Raw genomic sequence first — 21,508 nt, forward strand, 5'->3', positions numbered from 1 at the left:
GGTGCGAGGCGGGCAGCCATCTTGCTACAAACACAAACAGAGAGGAGCGGCCGCCGCGGGAGCGCCAGCGCCCCTTCCCCTGCTGCCCCGCCGCCCCCGGCCCGCCGCGTGCCGCCATCCCGCCGCCCGCCAGCTGCCGTCCACGCCCTGTGACCGGAGTCTCGCGCCGCCTGCCAGCCGTGGTAAGCGCTCGGTGGCCCCGCCGCCCCCGGCCCGCAGCCGGGCCCGGGGCAGGCCCGCCCCCGACGCCGAGGCGGCCGCACGGAGCCTGCAAGAGCCAGAGCGAGGGCTACTGGCACGGACCTCCTCTGGCTCCCTCCGAGGCCGCTGCCGCCAGGTTGCCGCCCCCGGGCCCTGTGGTCGGCCCCTCCCCCGGCGCGGCCCCCAGTGCCGCTGTCCCTCTCGGGGGGCGGCCGCCCTCGCCCCACGCACCTGGCGCCCCTCCCTGAAGGGCACGCTGTCCTCCCGGCCGGCCCGCCTCCTTCCCACCCCCGCGCTCCTAACGGTCGCGCTCCGATCTCTCTGAAACCCGGCCAGGGTTCCCAGGTCTCCCCCTGCCAGCATCCTCCGCCGAGTCCGCTCAGGGGCCCGGCTTCAGAATGCCCAGCGCTCCCAGGAGATTCCTCAATGTGCCTCTGGGTTTCTGTTGGAATTAGCTGGGCCCTGCGTGTCTTAAAGTCCAAACATTGCATGACTTTGGCAAACGTGGAAGCCTTTCACCATAACCAGAGCACCTCTATTGGGTCTTCACCTGAATTTACTTAGAGCTAACAACACTAGTGCTTGGTTTTCGGGGGCTCCCTCCCGGTTGCCTGGAAGTGTTCAACGCGTTAGTTTTTTTCTGTTGCCAGCCTGGGCCCTTTCCCGGTCCATCTCCCCTGATGTGGCACCTCTGCTACGGCCTCTCTCACACGCGGGCCTCCCCGCCCGCCCCCCGCCCCCCCCAACACACACACCGCAAGTTAACTTTAAGGAGATCCTCATATCACACCTCTTACCCAGTCATTACTAGAATTCCCAGTAGGCTTCCAGGTTTGGTCCATCACAACCTCGGCCTTGGGAGATGCTAAATCAATACTTGTTGGCTCCTTTCCCTCCAGCCACCCAAGACATTCCACTTCTGCTTCTCAGTGCTGCTTTTCCAGAGGTCATAAGCCTTTACACACCCTCTCTGCTGCTTGGAGCTCACATGCCAGTTGCAATTTAGCTACACACCAACAGCCCCCAACTTGCCTTGGCAATATAAGCACCATGGGTACCAACCGGCAGGCCCCCTTTGCCGCTCACAGTGTGTGGGGGAGTTTGCTTTCTGGTTCCTTCATCTGTTCTGTTTCCTGTGCAGTCCCAGGCCACCTACCCTCCCTCCAGCTCCAGTTTTATTTTCTACACTGTAGGTCTAGCATGCCTTTGGGAAAGGTTGGGGCAGAGCTGGACTTTGTGTTGCTGCCACAGACTGTAGACCAGATACCATATGGTGATTACAGTTAAGTGAGTTGTGTTCTTAGACCCCTGGCCCGGCTTTTTTAGCCAGTGGATGTGTTGGTATTGTGTGTGATGTGTTGGATTAGAGGACCCCATTTTGCTCTTGCTTTAATGTCTGTGGTTGGAGTTTACAGTAGGAGAAATAGCCCACCTTAGAGCAGAGAAGGTGAGAAGAGGCAGCTGTATGAAGGATTTTTAAAATTTAACAAATTTAAAATGGCTTAAAACTCACAAAGTATGTTTGAGAGTTTGGAGGGGTTCCTGCTGCTTGCATGCCCCTTTTCCAGTCTGGATAGTCTAGGGACCTCTCCATACCCTGCTGGGGCAGCTGCAGCCTCTCTTCCTTGTTTTCCCTGGCTGGAGCCCAAGACTGGGCAAGTGGGCAGAAGGGATCAAATGAGTTAAAGTATGGAAGTGCTTTGAAAACTGTTAGCTAGTAGATAGGCTGAGGAGCAGCATTTGTCAGGATGGCTCAGAGTGGAGAGCTGGGGTAGCTGACCAACAGAAAGGATTTGGCTTGCATCGCTTTTTAAGCCTCTGAGTTCTCATTTACCATGCAGGGAGAATCTTTCCATCCTGAGAAAGGGCGGAGTCACCTCCAACAGGCTTGGGGCTGGGCAGTTGCTCAAATGTTGGGGAATTTAGTATTCTGCTTCTGTTAATAGTGATGCCTTTCTGTGCCAAGGCATATTGCTCTGGATTTGGGCTAATTTTAGGGGTGATGGAATGAGGAAATAGTGCTCTAAAGTCAGTGTGTACTGGGACCACCTATTCTCTGGATGTTTACTTTCTCCCTTGAGTTCTGAACTCCAGAGAACAGGCTCCCCTCCTGGTCCTTCAAGCCTGTTGTAAGCACCCAGGACCAGTTTGCATTCTCTCCCCTTGGCTCCGGCAGGGGGCAGCCTTTTAATAGCAATAATTCAGATGCCAGTGGAGTGAGGATACACTGAGGCCTGATTAAGAGGAGCTGGTAAATGAGGTAGGCAGGTGCTGAGGACAGGGCAAGGGGTAGGGGTTAAGCTAGAATGAGCCTATGAGAAAATCCTTAAATCAAGTGGCCAGGAAAGGCTGTACCCTCACTGCTGTGCCTGCTGACTCTCCCACCCTTTCCTTAACTGGAAAAGAATCCAAACAATTGGCTTTGAGTTTGTGATAGAGAAACTTAGGACAATTTTAAAAAGATTTTATTTATTTATTTATTTTTAGAGAGAAAGGAAGGAAGGGAGAAAGAGAGGGAGAGAAACATCAACATGTGGCTGTTTCTCGAGTGCCCCCAACTGGGGACCTGGCCTGCAACCCAGGCATGTGCCCTGACTGGGAATAGAACCAGCGACCCTTTGATTTGCAGGCCAGCACTCAAGTCCACTGAGCCACACCAGCCAGGGTGATGGTTTTTGTTTTTAACTCTAGTCTTTTCCCAAGGATTTCCCTCCTGGCAGGGTTTCACATTTCTCTTGTTGGACAGTATAATTATTTCTTTGCTCTTCAGAGGGGAGAATTATTTCCTTACTCTTCGGAGGGGAGAATGAACTGCAGTAAATTTGGTTTCTCTTGTCTTTTATTCTTTTCTACAGAGAAAATAGGTGTTTACCTCTGCATGTGGTGTAGAGGAGAGTTTCTCAATTGTGGCAATATTGACATTTTGAGCCAGATAATTCTCTGTTGCGGAGTGCTGTCATGTGCATTGTAGGATGTTTAGCATCAGCAGTATCCCTGGTCTCTACCCACTAGATGCCAGTAGCATGTCCCAGACATCCCAACCAAATATGTCTCCAGATTTTATCAAATGTCTCCTGGAGAGCAGAGTGCCCTCTGCCCCCAGTTGAGAATGACTAGCTTCAAGGGAACATGTGGAAAGACACATACCTGCTTAGAGTGATGGAATTGTGGGAGGCATACGTGCTGCTTAGCTAGGATGGACCAATGAGCCACAATCTCTGGGACCAGGTCCTCTTCTTGCTGGGCCCACCTGTAGACTTGGCCTTTTTTTCCAGCTGCTCCTCTGTTCCCTACCCCACCCCCAAATTCTCCTTATTTTCGCCTCTGCAGTTTTCCTGCTTCTCATACCGGGACCCACTTTTCCTTTGCTCCTTGCAACCAGGACAGAAAGGCAAAGGTCAGCCGTGGAAAGCACCAAGGAGGGCCGCCTTTGCCACTCCCTGGCAGGGTGGGAGGGTGAGTTGTCCCTTTTCTGTTCCCTCTCCCTACAGTAGCCTTCCATGCTCCAAGGCTCCTTTGTTCCTCTAGAAGATGGGCTTTTCTGGAGCGAAATGGTAGAGGCTCAGAACAGCTTCCTGAGGTCTGTTTGAAGGAATTTGAGGTGTTTTTCTTGGGATGGGGAAGACTTAAGTATGTGACAGCTATCCCCAAATACCTTTTATTTTTCCCCTAAATCTTTAAAATGGTGATAAAATATATACCACTTTAACTATTTTTAAGTGTACAATCCTGAAACATTAAATATACTCACACGTTGTTGTGTAGCTGTCACCACCATCATCTCCAGAGCTTTTTCATTTGCCCCATTTCAGCTGAAACCCTGTGCCCACTCAACAGCTCCCCTTGCCCCGTAGCCCTGGCACTCACTCCTCTACTCTCTTGTCTCTTCGAATTTGACTCCCCTGGGAATCTCGTGTAAGAGGAGTCATACAACATCTGTTCTTTTGCGACTGGCTCATTTCACTTAGTATAAAGTCTTTAAGTTCTGTGTATTGGCTGAATTATGTAAGGGTTGTGGCATTGAAAAAAATAACCTTACTCTGCTGTCTGGGGAGGCTTACTTGAATTCCATGAAGGGAAGAGCTTTTCAACAGGCTTCTGATGGCCACGTGTGCTGTATCATGTTTCATCACCAGGAGTATCCAGCCAGCGTAGTTGCAGAGGAGATGCCCATACTGAGGGAGGTCAGCCCCATTCTCACTGGTCTCAGAAGCTCTATTATACCTTAGGATGCTGGGATTCTGGGAGTAGATCCTGTTTATGTCCTAGAGTTTTGTATTGTCTTCTGCTATGCAGCTGTAGGTGAGAGAGTCTCTGCCCCTTGGCCCTCCCGGTAGAAACCCTTCTTCTTCCTTCCTAGAGTTGTGGAGAGTCTTGGAGTTGATGGGCACTGTGGAGGCACTCCGTTCCAGCCTCTTCCCCAACCAGTGAGGGAACCCTTGTGCAGCCCCAAGACCCTGCTTGCCTGGAACTGCCAGGGATGAGCTGCCTCCTGAGAGCCTGCTCTACTGGTCCTTAGAGGGACAGGCCACTGCCGGTGCTGCCACTTCCGCCAGCCTCGGTAACTCTGACCTTACTTGTACTTTATGGTGAGAGGCTTCTTTTCAGCTTGTCTGATCGTAACCTTGTTCCCTTTTTAGTTCTTTTTATTTGTTCTTGGGTTCTTTCTGATCCCAGGAAAGGGGGTTGGGTGTTGGTTTCTATTTGGTAAATCAGCCTATGGGTGCCCCACCTGGACTTGCCTACATGTAGTCTTCAATGTGTGGCCCAACTTTGTCCCTGGAACATCCCCACCCCCTTCTACTGGCTTTCTCTCGAAACTGATTCTAGCCGCCAAGCAGCCAGCTCTGAAATTTTTCAAATGGGAAGCATATAATTTTTCTCCCAGATTTCTCTGATTCTCTTCTTTATAGATGACCTGTTTTCTCCCTGGAATATTTGTAATTCTAGTGGGATTTTTTTGTTGTTTGGTTGGTTGTTTTTGTTTTATCTTTGTCCTGAATGTCCACGAAAGCCTTAGGCACCCCCTTACTGAATGCTATGCCAAGTGGCAAGAGTGCTGAGACCTAGAGAGGTGCCTGGTATGTTTTCTGCCTACCTCCAGCACCTCGATCAGACTTTGCTTGTGAGGCTGAACATGTAGGGGGACAGAAGAGGAGAAACAGGGGTGTGGTCACTGTTACACAGGGCAGAGGAGGGCCAAAGCAGGGAGACCCGTCTGACCCATTAACTCAACCTATCTTCTCCCTCTCACCTCTCATTAAGGAATTTTCCCAGATGTGAAAGTCCCTTCCTGGGCACCACTGCAGTCAGACCAGCATCCAGTAGTTTGGGGGCCCTGGTTTACTCCAGCACAGGCTCCTGCCTGAAGAGAGGCTGGTCCCTGCTCTACTGCTGCCCGGAATAAGGCTGCCAGGTGGGTCTGGGTCGAGGGAGGTTACCCCCGCAGAAACAGAGAGGCCCTAGCTGCCCTCTTTTTCTCAAGTCTTCTGTTGGGACTCTGGTTAACTCATGGTATGAGTGGCATGTGGCTGGTTTAGGTGGTGAGTCCTTTTAGAGCTCATTACCATGGTGGGGACCTATGTCTTACCCTCTTGGGGTTGTCTTGGCGTGCTGTCTCTAAGCCCAGTGTATCCTGTGCCTCCACAGGTGTTTGGAGAGTGAACTGTAAGTCCCCCTCAACCCCTGCTCATCTCCTGTAACCTCTAGGACACACTCACCCCCACAATGGCAGCAGAGACCCTCAACTTTGGGCCTGAATGGTGAGTCAGATATGCTTTGGGGGTGGTATGGAGAAGCCCAAAGGAAGAATGGGGCTGCTCAGATTCCTGTCTTTCTCCTTCCGTGTCCTTTTCCTAGGCTCAGGGCCCTTTCTAGTGGTGGCAGTGTGGCCTCCCCACCCCCATCCCCTGCCATGCCCAAATACAAGCTGGCTGACTATCGATATGGGCGAGAGGAGATGTTGGCCCTCTACGTCAAGGAGAACAAGGTGAGGAGCGGGTGTGGGTGGGTTATGTGGCCCAGTTGTCTGTTGGGCCTTAGTGGAGAGGTTCCAGGAGCATGTGGTATCTCGGCCCTTCTATTCTGATTGACAGGTCCCTGATGAGCTGCAGGACAAAGAGTTTGCTGCGGTGCTACAGGAGGAGCCACTGCAGCCCTTGGCACTAGAGCCTCTGACTGAGGAGGAGCAGGTGGGACTGGGCTGGGTTAACTGTGTGCTAGGGCCCTGGGGCTCCCTCTTTGAGGGGGGCTGGTTTAGGAAGACAGATGCTAGAGTTCGCAGTTCTGGATAGGGTGGGGGCAGTCGGGTGCCTGGGTCCTCACTCCCACCCCTGACTCCCTCCTCAGAGAAACTTCTCCCTGTCAGTGAACAGTGTGGCTGTGCTGAGGCTGATGGGGAAGGGGGCTGCTCCCCCCCCAGGTGGCACCTCCCGTGGCAGGGGCAGTACTCGGAGCCGAGGTAGGTAGGGGTGATAACATGTTCTGGGTGGGCAGCAGAGTTGGGGGGCGCACAGGGCTGTGGTCTTAAAGGTATGTAGCAGTGATCTGGCAGGTTTCCCATGTGCACCTCATTTCTCTTCCAGGCCGTGGCCGTGGTGACAGTTGCTTTTACCAAAGAAGCATTGAAGAAGGCGACGGGGCCTTTGGTCGAAACCCCCGGGAGATCCAGCGTAGCCAGAGTTGGGATGACAGGTGCAGCCTGGAAGGAGATGGCATAGAGGCAGAGCAGAGAGAAGCCCCAGGGTTAAGATCCAGGGTCCCATGAAAAAAGGCTTGGGTCTTTGTTACTAGAGAGTGGTAGGAGACCAACCAAATAAGCTCTGGTCAGAGATCGTGCTTTCTGCCCTCTTAACCCCTGTAGCCCTGCCCTTTCCTTCTGATCCTCCCAGCTCCCTCCTAGGCCTGACTTTTTCCTAGTACCCCATCCCCTCCCTCCCTCCACCTTTCTCAGGGCAGAATGGACAGGTGTGCAGAGGTCTCAAACATCAGGGAGGGGAAGCTGTCCTTTGACCAAAATTTTTCTGTCCCACAGAGGCGAGAGGCGGTTTGAGAAGTCGGCCAGGAGGGACGGAGGTATGGATAGTGGTGAGGGAGGAGCCAGGCCCTGAAGGTCATTGAGAGGTGGGGGGGGACTGAAATGGGTGGCCCCAGTGAGGGGGACATTTCCTGGGTAAGGTGTAGAGGGAGGGCAGGAGGACCCAGGGCTGGGTTCCTTTTTCTCGGTGAGGATTATAGAAAGAGTCTCCCAGAGGTTGTGGCTGCCGCTCCATTGACTATGTCTGTGTCATCTTCCACCTGTGCTTTCCCCACCCCCAAGCACGAGCCGGGTTTGAGGAGGTCGGGACTGGTCCAAGGAAGGAACATGCCCGCTCAGATAGTGAGAACTGGCGCTCCCTCCGGGAGGAACAAGAAGAAGAAGAAGAGGGCAGCTGGAGACTTGGGGCAGGACCCCGGCGAGATGGTGACCGCTGGCGTTCAGCCAGCCCTGGTGAGATTGGGGCCAGATGACTATTGTAGGGGGCCGGGTGGGGGGGCAGCAAGAATATCCCATTCGGGGACCTTCGTGGCCAGGAGGAGGGAGCTGAAAGTGTTCTCAGGTGGAGTGTATGGGGGAGCAGTCCTGGAACTTTTGGGGGTCCTGGGGGTTTGGGGGACAACAGAAGAGGAGTCTCTGGCTCGACTGGAATACAGATTCTCCTTCTCTGACTTTTCCTGCCTAGATGGTGGCCCCCGCTCTGCTGGCTGGCGGGAACATGGGGACCGACGTCGCAAGTTTGAGTTTGATTTGCGAGGGGATCGAGGAGGATGTGAAGAGGAGGGACGGGGTGGAGGGGGCAGCTCTCACCTCCGGAGGTGCCGAGGGCCTGATGGCTTTGATGACGACAAGGATGGGCTCCCAGAGTGGTGCCTGGATGATGAGGATGAAGAAATGGGCACCTTTGATGCCTCCGGGGCCTTTTTGCCTCTCAAGGTATCCACTTGTGAGGAGACCAGAGGAAGACTTTTATTAGAAGTTGGTGGGAACTGCCCTGATGTGGTCCTCCTATTTCTGTTTATCCTTTGCCCCTTCACCTCCCATTGTATCCCCTAATCCCATGCAGAAGGGCCCCAAGGAGCCCATTCCTGAGGAGCAAGAGCTCGACTTCCAGGGTCTGGAAGAAGAAGAGGAAGAGCCTTCTGAAGGGCTGGATGAGGAGGGACCTGAGGCAGGTAAGTCTGCAGGGGTGGGGTAAGGAGAAGGCCTGAGAGCCTGGATCTGGGCCAGATGGGCAGAGGCTTCCCTCACCAGGCTGGGTGCAGGCTGTCCACTCACCTGTAGGAGGAGGCTGCTTAGAAACTCAAGGAAAGCAGATGCTGACTGCTGTGGGGAGGAACCTGGAAACAACAGGGCTGTGTCTTAAAGGTAGTGTGTCATAAAAATCAAGCATAACCAAAATGACCTTTGCACATCTCTTGAAGAATCTGTAAAGCACAGCAGTAAATTTATGGTATTGTGTATATATCCCTGGACAGTGCTGCGCGGACACACATGCCCATGTCCGTGTTGTAGGGGCAAAAGAAGTGTGCAAAGTGTGCCCTGGCTGGCGTAGCTCAGTGGATTGGGCGCAGGCCTGTGAAGCAAAGGGTCGCCAGTTCGATTCCCAGTCAGGGCACATGCCTGGGTTGCAGGCCAGGTCCCCAGTGGGGGACACATTTGAGGCAACCACACATTGATGTTTCTCTCCCTCTCTTTCTCCTTCCTGTCCTCTCTCTCTAAAAATAAATAAATATTTTTTTAAAAAAGAAGTGTACAAAGTGGGATTTGTGGTGGTGAGTCACTGAGTGTTAGTTGAGTTGACCAAGACCAAGTTGGTGGAATCAATACCCAGAGGCCCAAGATCTGGTCACAAATGGAGGGTTTGTGCTAAATCATTTTTAAAGCCTTTTGGCTCTTTAGTTTTAAATTCTGGTAATTACCCTTCTCCCTCAGATGGGAAGGAAGTGACCCCACTGCCGCCTCCAGAGGAGAAGTCCAGCTCTTCATCCCCATTGGCTACCTTGGGCCCACTCTGGGGCACTAATGGGGAAGGAGGTGATGCTGTGGAGAAAGACCTGCCAGTTGCCGAAGGTAGCCAGAGAGTGTGGCTGCCTTTTCTCTGGAGCCAAGAGTTTGGGGGGGGGGGGTTACTCTTCTTGTGGGAAGGAGGTGCACAGGGTGTTTGTGTGGGGGCTAGAGTAGAGCCTGTTTTTCTGGAATGAGAGTAGATAGGGGATTGTCTTGTGCCTTTTCTGGACCTCTCCCCCCAATTCCATCTTCTTATCTTTGCTCCCAGGAGATGATTTGAGGGTGATGCAGCTGAGTCCTGGGGTGGGCTCACCCCCTGGCCCGCCTGGAGATCTGGAAGATGATGAAGGCTTGAAGCACCTGCAGCAGGTTGGGCGGGGGCAGGGGGCCCAAGAAGGCTCTACAGATCCTCCCCTACAGGGGGATAGAAAGCCATTGTTAGTCTGCCTCTGTGCTTGGGTACCAAGCTGTTCCCTGTCTGTCCCTCTGTCCCACTGTATCCAGCTAACCCCAGCCCAACCTTCCGCCCCCCCCCAAGCCCTGTCCTGCTGTTGCTGTGATTGGGCAGTTGAGCCTTCCCTCTCTCTGGGTTTCTAGGAGGCAGAGAAGCTCGTGGCATCCCTGCAGGACAGCTCCCTGGAGGAGGAGCAGTTCACAGCCACCATGCAGGCCCAGGGACTGCGCCACTCTGCAGCTGCCACTGCCCTCCCCCTCAGCCACGGTGCAGCCCGGAAGTGGTTCTACAAGGACCCACAGGGAGAGATCCAAGGTGTCCATGGGGACTAGGGGGCACGCGAGAGAGCTTCCAGGGGTGAGGGCACACCGTCATTCTCTTTCAGGGCTTCTTTGGTACGCCTTTCTAACCAAAGTTCCCCTTCTCTGGGTCCAGGCCCCTTTACAACACAGGAGATGGCAGAGTGGTTCCAGGCGGGCTATTTCTCCATGGCTCTACTTGTGAAGCGTGGCTGTGATGAGGGCTTCCAGCCACTGGGTGAGGTGATCAAGATGTGGGGTCGTGTGCCCTTTGCCCCAGGGCCCTCGCCACCCCCACTGCTGGTAAGCATACCCACTTTTGGGCAGGGCAGGGCAGGGAGGGGATGCAGGAGCCTGGTAGATGTCAAGTGGGTTGTGTGGAACAAGACATGGTCAGAACTGTGGGAATACTCTTACCTTTACTCAGGGAAACATGGACCAGGAGCGGCTGAAGAAGCAACAGGAGCTGGCAGCAGCGGCCTTGTACCAGCAGCTGCAGCACCAGCAGTTTCTTCAGCTGGTCAATAGGTACCTGGGCCTAGAAGGGCCTATAAATAGAGATGGGCACTGATGGTATGGGTGGACCCCCTCATGCCTATCTTCCTGTCCACAGCCGCCCCCTCCAGCAGTGTGGGCTCCGGGAAAAGGCGGCTCTGGGGGAACTGACACCACCGCAGCAGCAGCAGCTTACCACCTTCCTGCAACAGCTCCAAGCTCTCAAACCTCCCAGGTCTGTGGGCTGCTGTCTGTGGCATCACGTGTATGAACTCTCAGAATATGTAAAGTGGGGAGATGGAGCAGCCTGGAAATGGGTTTAAGGTACTTAGAATCAGTGCTTTGCTCCTCAGAGGTGGGGACCAGAACCTGCTCCCGACGATGAACCGGTCCTTGTCGGTGCCAGATTCAGGCTCCCTTTGGGACATACATACCTCAGCCTCATCACAATCAGGTGTGTGGCCAACCCAGCAGATTGGGGCGGGGAGTAGAGACCTCAGGGGCTGTGCCTCCCCCTCAGGTTGTTTTAGTCCAGGGGGCCTCAGCTCCCTCCTGCAGCTGCCTTTGCCTTCTGCAGGCGGTGAGGCCAGTCTTTGGGACATACCAATTAACTCTTCGACTCAGGGTCCAATTCTAGAACAACTCCAGCTGCAACATAAAGTGAGTAGGCATCCTGGGGCCGGAGTCCTTGTTGTCAAGGGCTGAACTGATGGGAGGGGTCAGGGTGGCCCTATGCCTATGCCTGATGTCTGATCTTAACTGACTTTCAGTTCCAAGAGCGTAGAGAAGTGGAGCTCAGGGTGAAGCGGGAGGAGGAGGAGCGTAAGCGCCGGGAGGAGAAGAGACGCCAGCAGCAGCAGCAGGAGGAGCAGAAGCGGCGGCAGGAAGAAGAGGAGTTGTTTCGGCGCAAGCAGGTAGGTGCCCAGCTGAGTCCTCAACCTGCTTGACCTGAGCTTGGGGCCAGATTGCTGGCCCTCACTCTCTCTCTGGTTCAGGTACGGCAACAGGAGCTACTGCTGAAGCTGCTGCAACAGCAGCAGGCAGTGGCCACAGTCCCAGTGCCCCCTGCACCCAGCTCCCCGCCCCCACTGTGGGCTGGCCTGGCCAAACAAGGACTCTCCATGAAGACGCTGCTTGAGCTGCAGTTGGAGGGCGAGCGACAGCTGCATAAGCAGACTTCACCTCGGGAGCCATCACGGGCTCAGGCCCCCAACCACCGAGTGGTGAGCAGGCTGGGTCCTTCCTTGATTGCCTTGCAACTTTTGGGCCCCCAGTTACCCCTTTCAGTTAGCTCTCAGAGTGACCCAGGGATGGGGTGGGGTGGGGAGCTCTGGTCCATATCTGACTCTAAAGGGTTTCTCCTGTGTGATCCTAAGTTTATCCCCCCTTTGACACATAAATAAGCCTCCCCACTTAGTTTTCTTGAGTGTGTGTCCCTGTTTGGGCCACCCTGACTTCCTGCCATCTGTACCAGCTTGGGGGCCTGGGCGCAGCCCCCCAGAACCAGTGGGTATCTGAGTCTGGGCCACTGTGGGGCGGGCCCGACAAGAGTGGGGGCGGCAGTGTCGGCCTGGGGCTTTGGGAGGACACCCTCAAGAGCAGCGGGAGCCTGGCCCGCAGCCTGGGCCTGAAGAACAGCCGGAGCAGCCCCTCTCTCAGGTGGGTGCTGGGGCCTGCAGGGTCTGGGCTAAGGCCGGGATAGAAGGATGTGGAACACCTGAACTGATCTCTTGCCTCTAATCCATCCTCCTCCCACTTAGTGACTCGTACAGCCACCTGTCAGGTCGGCCTGTGCGCAAAAAGACAGAGGAGGAAGAGAAGCTGCTGAAGTTGTTACAGGGCATCCCCAGGCCCCAGGATGGCTTCACCCAATGGTGTGAGCAGATGCTGCACACACTGAGCACCACAGGCAGCCTGGATGGTATAGGTGGCAGATCCTGGGAGTCTGGGCTGGGCCAGGGTGCCAGACCTATGTCATGTAGGCCCTGACAGCCACCATCCTGCCCTGTAGTGCCCATGGCTGTAGCGATCCTCAAGGAGGTGGAATCCCCCTACGATGTCCATGATTATATTCGTTCCTGCCTGGGGGACACGCTGGAAGCCAAAGAATTTGCCAAACAATTCCTGGAGCGGAGGGCTAAGCAGAAAGCCAGCCAACAACGGCAGCAGCAGCAGCAGGTGAGGTTTCATGTCCCCCACAGGTGAGGATAAGGTCGCTCTGCACCCTCCTGACTCCTCCTCACTCTCTGCTCTTGCCAGGAGGCTTGGTTGAACAGCGGCTCTCTGCAGACGGCCTTTCAGACTAACCACAGCACCAAACTCGGCCCTGGAGAGGGCAGCAAGGCCAAGAGGCGTGCACTAATGCTGCACTCGGACCCCAGCATCTTGGGTACGTTTTGGGGGTGGGGCGAGCAAGGAGGCTTTTTTGTCAGCTTGGAGCAGGCACCTGTAGGTGAGAGCTCAAACCCAGCTTCTTCCGGCTTCAGGGTACTCCCTGCACGGACCCTCTGGTGAGATCGAGAGCGTGGATGACTACTGACCAGCCCGTCCCACCAGCCCCCCTGGGCTGTAGGCCAGGGGCAACAGCAGCAGCTTGGACCCTTGGGTCCCCAGCCTGCAAGCTCCCAACAAGGAGCATAGGAGGAAGCAGGGGCAGGGTCCCCAGCACTTGTTACAAACCACACGATGCACCTTAACTCACCCACCACGAGGCACTTTAATAGATTGGGGAGAAGGGTTTTTTTTTTTTCCTTTTGAAAAAATTTTAAACAACATTGAAGAAAACATTAGGAGAGAAAAAAATATTGTTAAAAACTAGACTCTAAGCACCCCTTTCTCCTCTGGGGATTGCAGGGGTGACGATGGAAGGTCCACAGAGTTTTTGGTTTTGTTTTTTTAAGAAAAAAGAAAAACAATGAAAAAAAAGAAGGTTAGGAGGCTGAAAGAAAAAAACACACTGTTATTTTGGGGCAGTGGGGACATGACCCCCACCGATCTGTCCTGTCTGGCCCCCAAGGCTGCACTTACCCTCCCTGCCCTGCCAGTTGGGCCATTGGGGTAACTGGAAGCTGGGGTGCCAGCAGTTTGCACATCGAGGACCTCTCAGCCCCACCGGCCGGACTGCTGTGAAAGGCCCCCTTGTTGCTATGACTGTGGCAAAGATGTCCGGGGTCGGGGCCAAAGGAGCCCCTTGGCTTTGCTGCTTTGGGGGAAAGTTGCACAAATGGGCCAGGCCACCTCCCCTCCCCAGGTGGCTGATGGGGGTAGATGGCAGAGGGCCAGCCGGTGCCAACCTCATCTGGCTGTCAGGGCAGCAGAACTTCCACTCTGGTCCTGGTGAGGGGCTTCCCCCACCACTGCCATTGGGGGGACTGGGTGTGAAGTGTAAAGCCCCAGCTCCCTGCCTTGCCACATGAATGTATTCCTTGGGCCACAAGCCCCTGCTGCACCCCCCTGGAGTGAGGTGGGGTTAGAGCAGTTACTCCAGGAGCTGGAGAGAGGCACCACATAATGACTATTTTTTCTCCTGTGAAGGGGGTGAGAGGAGCGGCCCAGGAGGCCGAGTGGGCAGCTTGGAGCTTCAGGTTGCAGTGTGGGGCTGTTAGAAGGGAGCCCTGCTCCTGCAGCTGGCTGGCTGTGTGGGATGTGGACCACCCAGCTCTGCCCTGACCCCTCCATTGACCAAACTGGAGAGGAGTGAGTGGCCTCTCCCCTCCCTGCTCCCCTGATGCGTTTTTTAATGTTGGGTAAGGTGGGGGGGTGAGGAGAGTCAAGACTGTAAGTGTCTGTCTCTTCTAAGTTGGGAGAGGTGGTCCTTCTGCTCACCAACCTATTCCCTATCACCTGCCTAGGTTTGTCTCCATTTGTGTGTGTGTGTGTGTTTTTTTAACAGTTGTATCTTTTGGGTTTTCATCTAATTTCTCCTGTTGACCTCACTGCTCAGAGTGCAGTATTAGGGCAGGACTCTGCCACTGCCTCCCCTCCATGAATGTATTTCTCCTTCCTGCCCTGGGGAAATGGGGAATAGCCCGTTTTCTTTCCCCATCCATCCCTAGAGAGACCACGTTTTTTGTTTTGTTTTTGTTGTTTCGTTTTTTGCACCAAAGTGGCAACTGGGTCAGTGTTGGGGGAAAAAAGCTGGCCTGGGGTGGGGGGTGAAGGGGCTCCCTCCACCTGCTTCTCCCTGGTTTCAACAGTGTTAGCGTCAGTGAAAAGACAATATTCTCTCTAAAGCAATAAGGGGGTGATGGGCCAGGGGAAAATGTCTTGCTGCTGCTGGCCCCCCAGCTCCCCCTTTCCTCACGCCAGTATTTGGCGGCATTAGAGGTGTGGGGGGGAGTACTGTTGTGACTGAATGTAACTGCCCCCACCCCTGCCGCAGCCAATGCAGGGGGAGGGGGGAATGACACTCTTCCCCTCTCTTCCTCCCCTTCCCCCTAGCTAAAGAGACTTTGAACTTAGGGGGCCCTTGAGCCTGGAGAGGCCTTAACCCTGTGAGGAAGTGTAGGGGGAGCCCTCTCCCACCCTATCCCCTTTCTGAGAGTGGTCAATGTTTACAAGCCCCTGAGCCCCCAGCCCAGGGACTCAGCCCCGTTGCTGTCCCTTCCCAGGCCATTTTCCTGGGCCCTCGCTGCTCTCCTGCCCTTTTTGGGGTTGGGGTGGGTGCAGGGGCCTTCTCTGTTCCTTTGTCTGCCTTGTACCCACAATCTCCACCCTGTTATTCCTTCCTCTTCTACCTGCCTTGTAAATACTTCCCTCCCCCCAATAAAACTTGGTGTGTGTTCCCTTCTGCCTCTGCATCTTTTCTTGGGGGAAGGAGGCATAGAGAGGCAGAGCTTGGAACTAGGAACTTAAGAGCTTCAGGTAGGAGTGGTTGGCAGTCAGAATGGAGGGCTGTGTTTTTTTAGGAAGAACTACAGCCTTACTGAGTGAAAGTCCTGCCTATGGCTGCAGCTTTCCTGAGAAGAATGGGATTTCCTCTCTGGCCCCCTTGGTAGGACCCCATACCCGCAGCTGATAAGCCCTCCCTGAAGTGAGGAAGACACAAGCAAGAGGAGTAACCAGGTACAGAGTTGGAATTGGTTCCTTTATGGAAAAACTGAAAATATAATAAAAATTAAAATAAAACCAGTTTAAAAAAGCCAGCCCCTGGAGTTTCCACCTCCTGCCTCTGACCCTCCAGGGGGATGAGGCCCTGACCCCAGGGCAGCTAAAGAAGGAGGGCTTTCTGCCCCTCTTCCCCCATTCTATCCCCATTTTTATTTCCACAGTGGGGGCCCCGGGAGGAACCAAACCTGGGTAGGGGAGCAGGGACCGAAGGCCCCTGCGGCCAGGGGAGGGAAGCTCATGTGCCTCCAGCCCCAAAGCTCCCGGCCTGTAGTGTGGGCGTGGGCAAGGCCCCTCCTGGCCGGGCCCAGTTGGGGTTGGGGCTATTAGTTCCAGATCTTGAGGAAGGAGTCCCAGGAGCCTGTGGCTACAGCCATGCCATCATCAGTGACCCCAAGGCAGCTCACACGGTTGTCGTGGCCAGCAAGGACACCTGTGAGAAAGGGTTACGTCAGAACTAATCAGGCCTGGGTTCCCTGTCCTCACCTATCCCCACCCAGCACCCAGCTCTCACCTGCACGGTCACCCTTCATGGCATCCCAGATGTTGCAGTTGAAGTCATCGTAGCCAGCAAGCAGCAGCCGGCCACTTCGAGAGAAGGCAACAGAGGTGATGCCACAGATGATGTTGTCATGGGAATACATGAGGAGCTCCTGGTCCGCCCTCAGGTCAAAGAGGCGGCAGGTGGCATCGTCAGAGCCCGTGGTGAAGGCGTAGCCGTTGGGGAAGAACTATAGGACACAATCAGTGGGATAAGGGCATAGTAGTGCCAGGAGCCTGGCAGAGATGGACTAGCCCAGCCTTCCCAGAACTTACAGCCACAGCATTGATGTCAGATTCATGGCCAATGAAGGTCTGTCTGCACATCGAATCTCGCACATCCCACAGCTTGATAGAGGCATCACAGGCACCTGACACAAAGGTGCGGCCATCGGGGGCCAGTGACAAGGACATCACATCCCCACTATGTCCAGCAAAACCCACTGTCTGCTGGCCTGTCTCAATGTCCCACAGGGCACTAGAAAGGTGGCAAGAAGAAGGAAAGGATTAGAGAGGAGTTCTGGCACACTCCCTGCCTCCCTACCCCTCCTCCACATGAGCCCAGATCCGACAGCCTCCATGGAAGGGACACAAGAGCCACTGAGTCACAGAAACCTACTCTTGTCTCCTTCCTGCCACAGGGGGAGGCTAGGTGTTCAGAATAAGAGCTCAGCCCTTGGTTGCTCAGGGTGTGTGTACTATAAGCTGAGCTCTGAGGCAGTGGTCCCCCAGGCAGGAAGTGTGGGTGAGCCCCAACTGCCTATCCCTGTCAGGGCCTCACCAGGTGGTGTCCCCAGAGCTGGTGATGATTTGGTTGTCATCCAGGAAGCGGCAGCATGACAGGTACCCTGGGGAAAGGGGCTGGTCAGCTGAGTCTATAAGGAAGAACAGCACAACCCCTCCCCTACCGACAGCACCTGTGCCCCACCAGGCCCCTCACCAGTATGGCCAGGCAGCTCTCGGCTGACCCGGACATTGCCCTCACGAGTCTTGAGGCTGTAGATGGAGCAGATGTTGTCCAACCCCCCACAGGCCACAAAGTTCCCTGAGGGTGCGTAAGCACAGGTCATGACCCAGGAGGAGCGCAGTGGGATGGCATGGACCTAGGAAGGAGGGACAGTTCCCAGGGTCAGAGCCAACCAGGCAACGCCTGCAGCCCAGCCCCATCCAGCTTTGGGCATCACCTCTACCTTGTTGGTGGTATAGCTGTCCCAGATGATGAGCTTCCCATCCTGGGAGGCGCTGACCAGCAGCCTGTTGGAAGGTGACAAGGGAGAGGTATAGGGGTTAAGATGTAGAGCTCCCTCTGGAAAAAGGGACACCCTTACCAGTGTCCCATCTGGTGGGAAGTCTTTCTGAGACAATTCCCAGCAGCAGCCCAGAAGTTCCTGTCTGTATGGTCCTCTTTTTGGTTCCCTGGGGCTATCTGGGAGTCACGATCTTCCCAAACATACTTAGCAACATGGGACATCTCCCCAGGCCTGCAAAGCTGCCCCTCCCCACCATCTCAACTCTGCTAGCTATAAACTTACTTAGTCCCAGGGCAAACACAAAAACTCAGTGCTCAATTTCAACCACATACATACCTTGAGTCTGTCCCCCAGTGCATGGCATAGATCTTTGCCAGGTGCCCACGGAGGGTCCTCCGTGTCCTCATCTGGATTCTCCCCACTGGGTCCAGCCCAGCTGTGATCTGGAGGTGGAGGCAGAATAGGTCAGGGAGGGGCAGGTGGTAGAGCCCACTAAGCAGTATGCCTCAAATCCTTGCCCCTCGCTCCTTCCCTTCAACCCAAGTCCAGCCTTGGATTCATCTCACCTGGGTCAGTGTTGAATCCCCACATGCTTTTCGGGCATCCTATAAGAGATAGTCAGGAAAGTCAAAGGGAGGCAGGAGAGAAGGAGAGGGAGAGGAAGGAAAGAACACAAGAAACGGGAGTGGAAAGGATAAGACAGTAGGGGTTAGGGTACACACCCCCACACAAAGAACAGCCCCCCACCTCTAGCACACACAGTTGCCTGGCCCTGCCAATTCAGCCCCCAACCCCCAGCTCAGCCGGCCAGGCTCTCACCCGGATCTGGTTCCGGAGCTGCTCAGCCTCCTGTCTCAGTTGCTCCAGCTCACTCATGGCGCCGGGCCCGTGGGGCGGGGTTGGGGGCGGCTGGGGGCCGCGGGACGGGGGCTGGGGGAGGCAGCTCCTCGCCTCTGGCCCGAGGCCTGGGGGATTGCAGGGCTGACGTCAGGCGCAAGGCCACACAGCAAAGAAGAGCAGAAAGGCGAGGTTGAAGCCCACAGGAACGGGTGAACACGGGCAGAAGAGAAAGGGGGCGGCTGTGGTGGCTTGGGTCTCCCGGTCAAAAACCTAGGGCCTCTGGCACAGATGTTGCCTAGGAATAGCTGACTTCCCCAATCTTCCTCCCGCCCCCCGGAAATGGAGCGGGAAGTGCAAGAGGAAGCGCAGGGGAAACCCCTCCCTCGGACAGAAGCCCGGGCGGGACACCCGCGACAGGAACTAGGGGGGAGTGAAGGCCGGGCGGGGGGGGGGGGCGGGCAGTCCCTTCAAAACAGACTAAGCATCTGCCTCGGCCCGTACGGGCACCGCCCAACTAGTACCTCATTTTAAAAGGGGCGGTGCCTCTTTAAATTCACCCCCACACGCCCCACACCTTCCGCACACACCCCCAAGCTTAAGACGACGGCGGGAGGGGGCAGACCTGAGGGGGAAGCTGGGCTGTTCAAGGGGTTGCCTAGGCAACCGTCACCCGGACTGAGAGCACCTCATTGGTGAAGTGTCCCCACCCTAGCCCAGTTGCCAAGGCAACCGCATCCAAGGCAGAGACCTGTAGGGTGGGTGACCCCACCCCCGGCCCCATCGCCCTCGCCCGACCCAGCCTCCCGCTCCTCCCCATAACCGGCCAGGGTGGCTGTTTACAGGATTTGGGAAAAGCCGATTGGGCACTAATAGGTTCGGGACGGCTCACCCCGGATAATCCCTGAGCCGGCTGCACCCCATTAGCCGCCCGCGGCAGGTGGAAGCGAGGGTGGTGGGAAGGATAGCCTCAAGCCGCTGCTCCCTCCAGAGCCGAGGCCGCCGGCTCCAGCGCGCGGCAGAAAGCCCGTGGGAGCCGCTCACAAGTAATTAGGGCTCCGAAGAGAGGTCCCCCGCCCTGAGGCGCAGAGCTGCTCTCTCCCCGGCGCCGACAGGCAGGCGAGCGGCAGCCCCAAGCGGCCCGTCCCTGCGCCCTCAGCACCCCAGGATCCCAGCCCGCGAACTCGTCCCTGTGGCCCCAGGGGCCTGGCTGGCTCCGCTCCAGGACCCGGAGTCCTGCAATCCCCTCACCACCCCCCCGCCCCCGGCCTCTTTGGACACCTGTGTGATCTGGCCATGCACACTGCACTCCGTCAATCTGGGCGTCCCCGATTCTGTTCCCACTTCCTCCAGGCCTGGGCGTTCCTCTTCCCCACTGACATTTCCCCTCTTGTCAGTTCAGCTTGCTACGCCAGCGCCAGGGGATGCCCCTCAGAAAAACTAAGCAGAGGACAAAGCCTCTCCTCACTCCACTTCCCCAGCTCCGGACAAAGCCCCTTCCTTACAGCTGCCAGCAGACCCGGACGAGTGGCAACGCCAAAGGCCCGGGGCAGAAGAAAGCCGACCAGAGGAACCTGCAGGGGTCTGGGGCGACGCTCTAGCCCTCAGTCCCCATCACCCTTCGGGGCCGCTTCAGCGTCCCCCGAATTCTGGGCACACAGTAGCCGGGGTCCCAAGGAGAAATGGGGGTGCCACCGCCTCTCAAGTCTGGCGGGGCGAAGGGGAGGGGACAGGGAGGGTCCCGGATCTGGCAGCTGGAAGGCGCGGGCCGGTGCCGCGCTGCGAAGCGCAGTGGGCCTGGCCCTCCGGCCCCCACGACCTCCATCTTGCCCAAAAGAAAGCTTGGGAGGGCTTCCCGGGGGCTATGCTTGGGGTTAGGACTAGTAAAGGAAAAGGGGTACCGAGGACTCCCAGGGTAATGGGGCTAGAAAACACCGGCAGAACGCAAATCGAGGGTAGGGTAGTGGCGAAGGAAAGGGTGGCCTCACGGCCTTGCCTGCCTCTCTGAGGATTCTGGAGTTTTTCAAGACGAATGCTGCCGGGGGTGCGAAATGGGAGAACACAAGGGGGTGCTATCCAGGGGCAAACGGGGGTGGAGGTGGGGGAAGGGGGCGGAACGGGGCCTACAGGAAGCTCTAAATTTGCCCCCAACTTCTCAGGGAGCAAGAGGCAGGCGGGGCCCGGATGGGATCTGGGGTCAGACAAAATGTGCCTAACGGTGCAGGGATGGTGTGTATTATTGGGGCCGAGGGTCTCCCAGTTCCCCTTCCGGGTTTAGGAGCGACAGGGCCAGAAGAAGGGAGGGGAGGTCTGGGGAGTTACGTCCGTTCCCAAGAGGCCAGATCCGGGAGACGGAAGGAAGAAAGGTTTCTCACCCCCATGAAAATTTGGGGATGGGGGGATGAGGACTCCTTTTGTCAGCGCAGGTACCTGTAGCGGTGGGACTCTACCAAGGGTCGCTAGAGGATCAAGGAAGGTCCTGTCTTCCTCCGCGGCGGAGGCGGCAGCGGCGGCGACGCGGATGGATTCCCTCAGTCACCCCAACTCAACCGTCCAGCGCTGCTCTCCCCAGAGCGGAGGGATCCCGCCCGCCAGTGACGCGGCCGTCTCCGCCGCGCCCAGGACCTGGCTGGGCGAGACCAACTACTTAGTAGGGGGAGGCCGAAACGATAATACTATTTGGACAAAGATCGGCGCGCTTACAACGAAGATATTTCTCCATACTTTTTCGTCGCAAAGCGGACCAAAATTAATGCTTTGCTTCCCAAAAAGGAGTAAGACATCCCCCCTGGGGCTGAAAGAGGTGGTAGCGGCGAAGGGGGAGGGAGAAACTGCTCTAGTCACGTGACCCACCCTCCCCGATTGGGTGACTCCAGACTAGGAAGGGAAGCTCGAAGTCGGAGTTCTCGGTTTGATCACGCCCCCGCCCTATGAGACCACGCCCCTCTTCCGGAACGGAGCTAGAGAGATTCTAATCCGCACCAAGTTGGGCCTCCAGGAAACAGAGAGAAGGGTCAGCGGTTCCGGAAGTCCCTGACCAGGAATGAATGATTGGGGACCACTGCAGGCACCTGAAAACCTGGGAATGCCGTCAGAAGAGTCTTACTGAAGCAGTTTCTCAACAAAAGTGGGCTTTTGTAGAACTCTTTACAGGTCTGCATGACACTGATAACTCACATATACTGAGTTCCATACTAGTTTAATCCTTACGACAATACTATGAAGTCAAGTACTAGCATTATTTCCATTTTATAGCAGTGGAAATAATTCCTAGGGCTGC

At 55.8% G+C, this 21,508-nt stretch overlaps 2 protein-coding genes across 9 annotated transcripts; one reads left to right on the forward strand and one right to left on the reverse strand.

Moving 5' to 3' along the window:
* The first annotated feature begins 50 nt into the window (after positions 1 to 50).
* GIGYF1 (GRB10 interacting GYF protein 1) lies at positions 51 to 15,284 on the forward strand. Of its 7 annotated transcripts, none has more exons than XM_037054885.1 (29): positions 51 to 182; positions 3,532 to 3,657; positions 4,562 to 4,790; positions 5,467 to 5,617; positions 5,851 to 5,963; positions 6,061 to 6,190; positions 6,297 to 6,392; positions 6,550 to 6,661; positions 6,786 to 6,894; positions 7,235 to 7,275; positions 7,520 to 7,690; positions 7,923 to 8,173; positions 8,304 to 8,412; positions 8,522 to 8,605; positions 9,173 to 9,310; positions 9,516 to 9,616; positions 9,845 to 10,016; positions 10,137 to 10,303; positions 10,428 to 10,528; positions 10,614 to 10,730; positions 10,849 to 10,949; positions 11,073 to 11,155; positions 11,266 to 11,409; positions 11,491 to 11,718; positions 11,970 to 12,154; positions 12,256 to 12,416; positions 12,507 to 12,676; positions 12,752 to 12,884; positions 12,982 to 15,284. In XM_037054885.1, exons 5-29 carry the CDS (start codon positions 5,929 to 5,931, stop codon positions 13,032 to 13,034), a joined length of 3,192 nt encoding a protein of 1,063 aa, XP_036910780.1. In that variant the 5' UTR covers positions 51 to 182; positions 3,532 to 3,657; positions 4,562 to 4,790; positions 5,467 to 5,617; positions 5,851 to 5,928; the 3' UTR covers positions 13,035 to 15,284. The 7 variants fall into 7 exon arrangements, with proteins under 7 accessions (XP_036910780.1, XP_036910785.1, XP_036910786.1 ...); XM_037054890.1 differs by having other exon boundaries at positions 12,507 to 12,673; XM_037054891.1 differs by having other exon boundaries at positions 12,507 to 12,673; positions 12,755 to 12,884.
* Positions 15,285 to 15,560: 276 nt separating this feature from the next.
* GNB2 (G protein subunit beta 2) lies at positions 15,561 to 20,834 on the reverse strand. Of its 2 annotated transcripts, none has more exons than XM_037054893.1 (10): positions 20,659 to 20,834; positions 18,211 to 18,356; positions 17,958 to 17,996; positions 17,728 to 17,834; positions 17,332 to 17,395; positions 17,082 to 17,244; positions 16,923 to 16,989; positions 16,418 to 16,619; positions 16,116 to 16,332; positions 15,561 to 16,034 (listed from the first exon to the last, which is right to left on the reverse strand). In XM_037054893.1, exons 2-10 carry the CDS (start codon positions 18,265 to 18,267, stop codon positions 15,928 to 15,930), a joined length of 1,023 nt encoding a protein of 340 aa, XP_036910788.1. In that variant the 5' UTR covers positions 18,268 to 18,356; positions 20,659 to 20,834; the 3' UTR covers positions 15,561 to 15,927. The 2 variants fall into 2 exon arrangements, with proteins under 2 accessions (XP_036910788.1, XP_036910789.1); XM_037054894.1 differs by having other exon boundaries at positions 18,211 to 18,372.
* Between the last annotated feature and the right edge of the window lie 674 nt (positions 20,835 to 21,508).

The sequence above is a fragment of the Sturnira hondurensis genome, unplaced genomic scaffold, assembly GCF_014824575.4.
Source record: "Sturnira hondurensis isolate 20B ecotype Veracruz unplaced genomic scaffold, ASM1482457v3 Scaffold0008380, whole genome shotgun sequence".
Classification (NCBI taxonomy): Eukaryota; Metazoa; Chordata; class Mammalia; order Chiroptera; family Phyllostomidae; genus Sturnira; species Sturnira hondurensis.

Coding starts and splice junctions, on each gene's coding strand:
- GNB2 (XM_037054893.1), bottom strand. CDS start 18,267: ATGAGTGAGCTGGAGCAACTGAGACAGGAGGCTGAGCAGCTCCGGAAC. Junction 17,396..17,727: donor CACTGGGGGACAGACTCAAG/GTATGTATGTGG, acceptor ACCTTCCAACAG/GCTGCTGGTCAGCGCCTCCC. Junction 16,333..16,417: donor CTGACATCAATGCTGTGGCT/GTAAGTTCTGGG, acceptor TGTGTCCTATAG/TTCTTCCCCAACGGCTACGC.
- GIGYF1 (XM_037054885.1), top strand. CDS start 5,929: ATGGCAGCAGAGACCCTCAACTTTGGGCCTGAATG. Junction 10,529..10,613: donor TTTCTTCAGCTGGTCAATAG/GTACCTGGGCCT, acceptor TCCTGTCCACAG/CCGCCCCCTCCAGCAGTGTG. Junction 10,950..11,072: donor CTCAGCCTCATCACAATCAG/GTGTGTGGCCAA, acceptor TGCCTTCTGCAG/GCGGTGAGGCCAGTCTTTGG.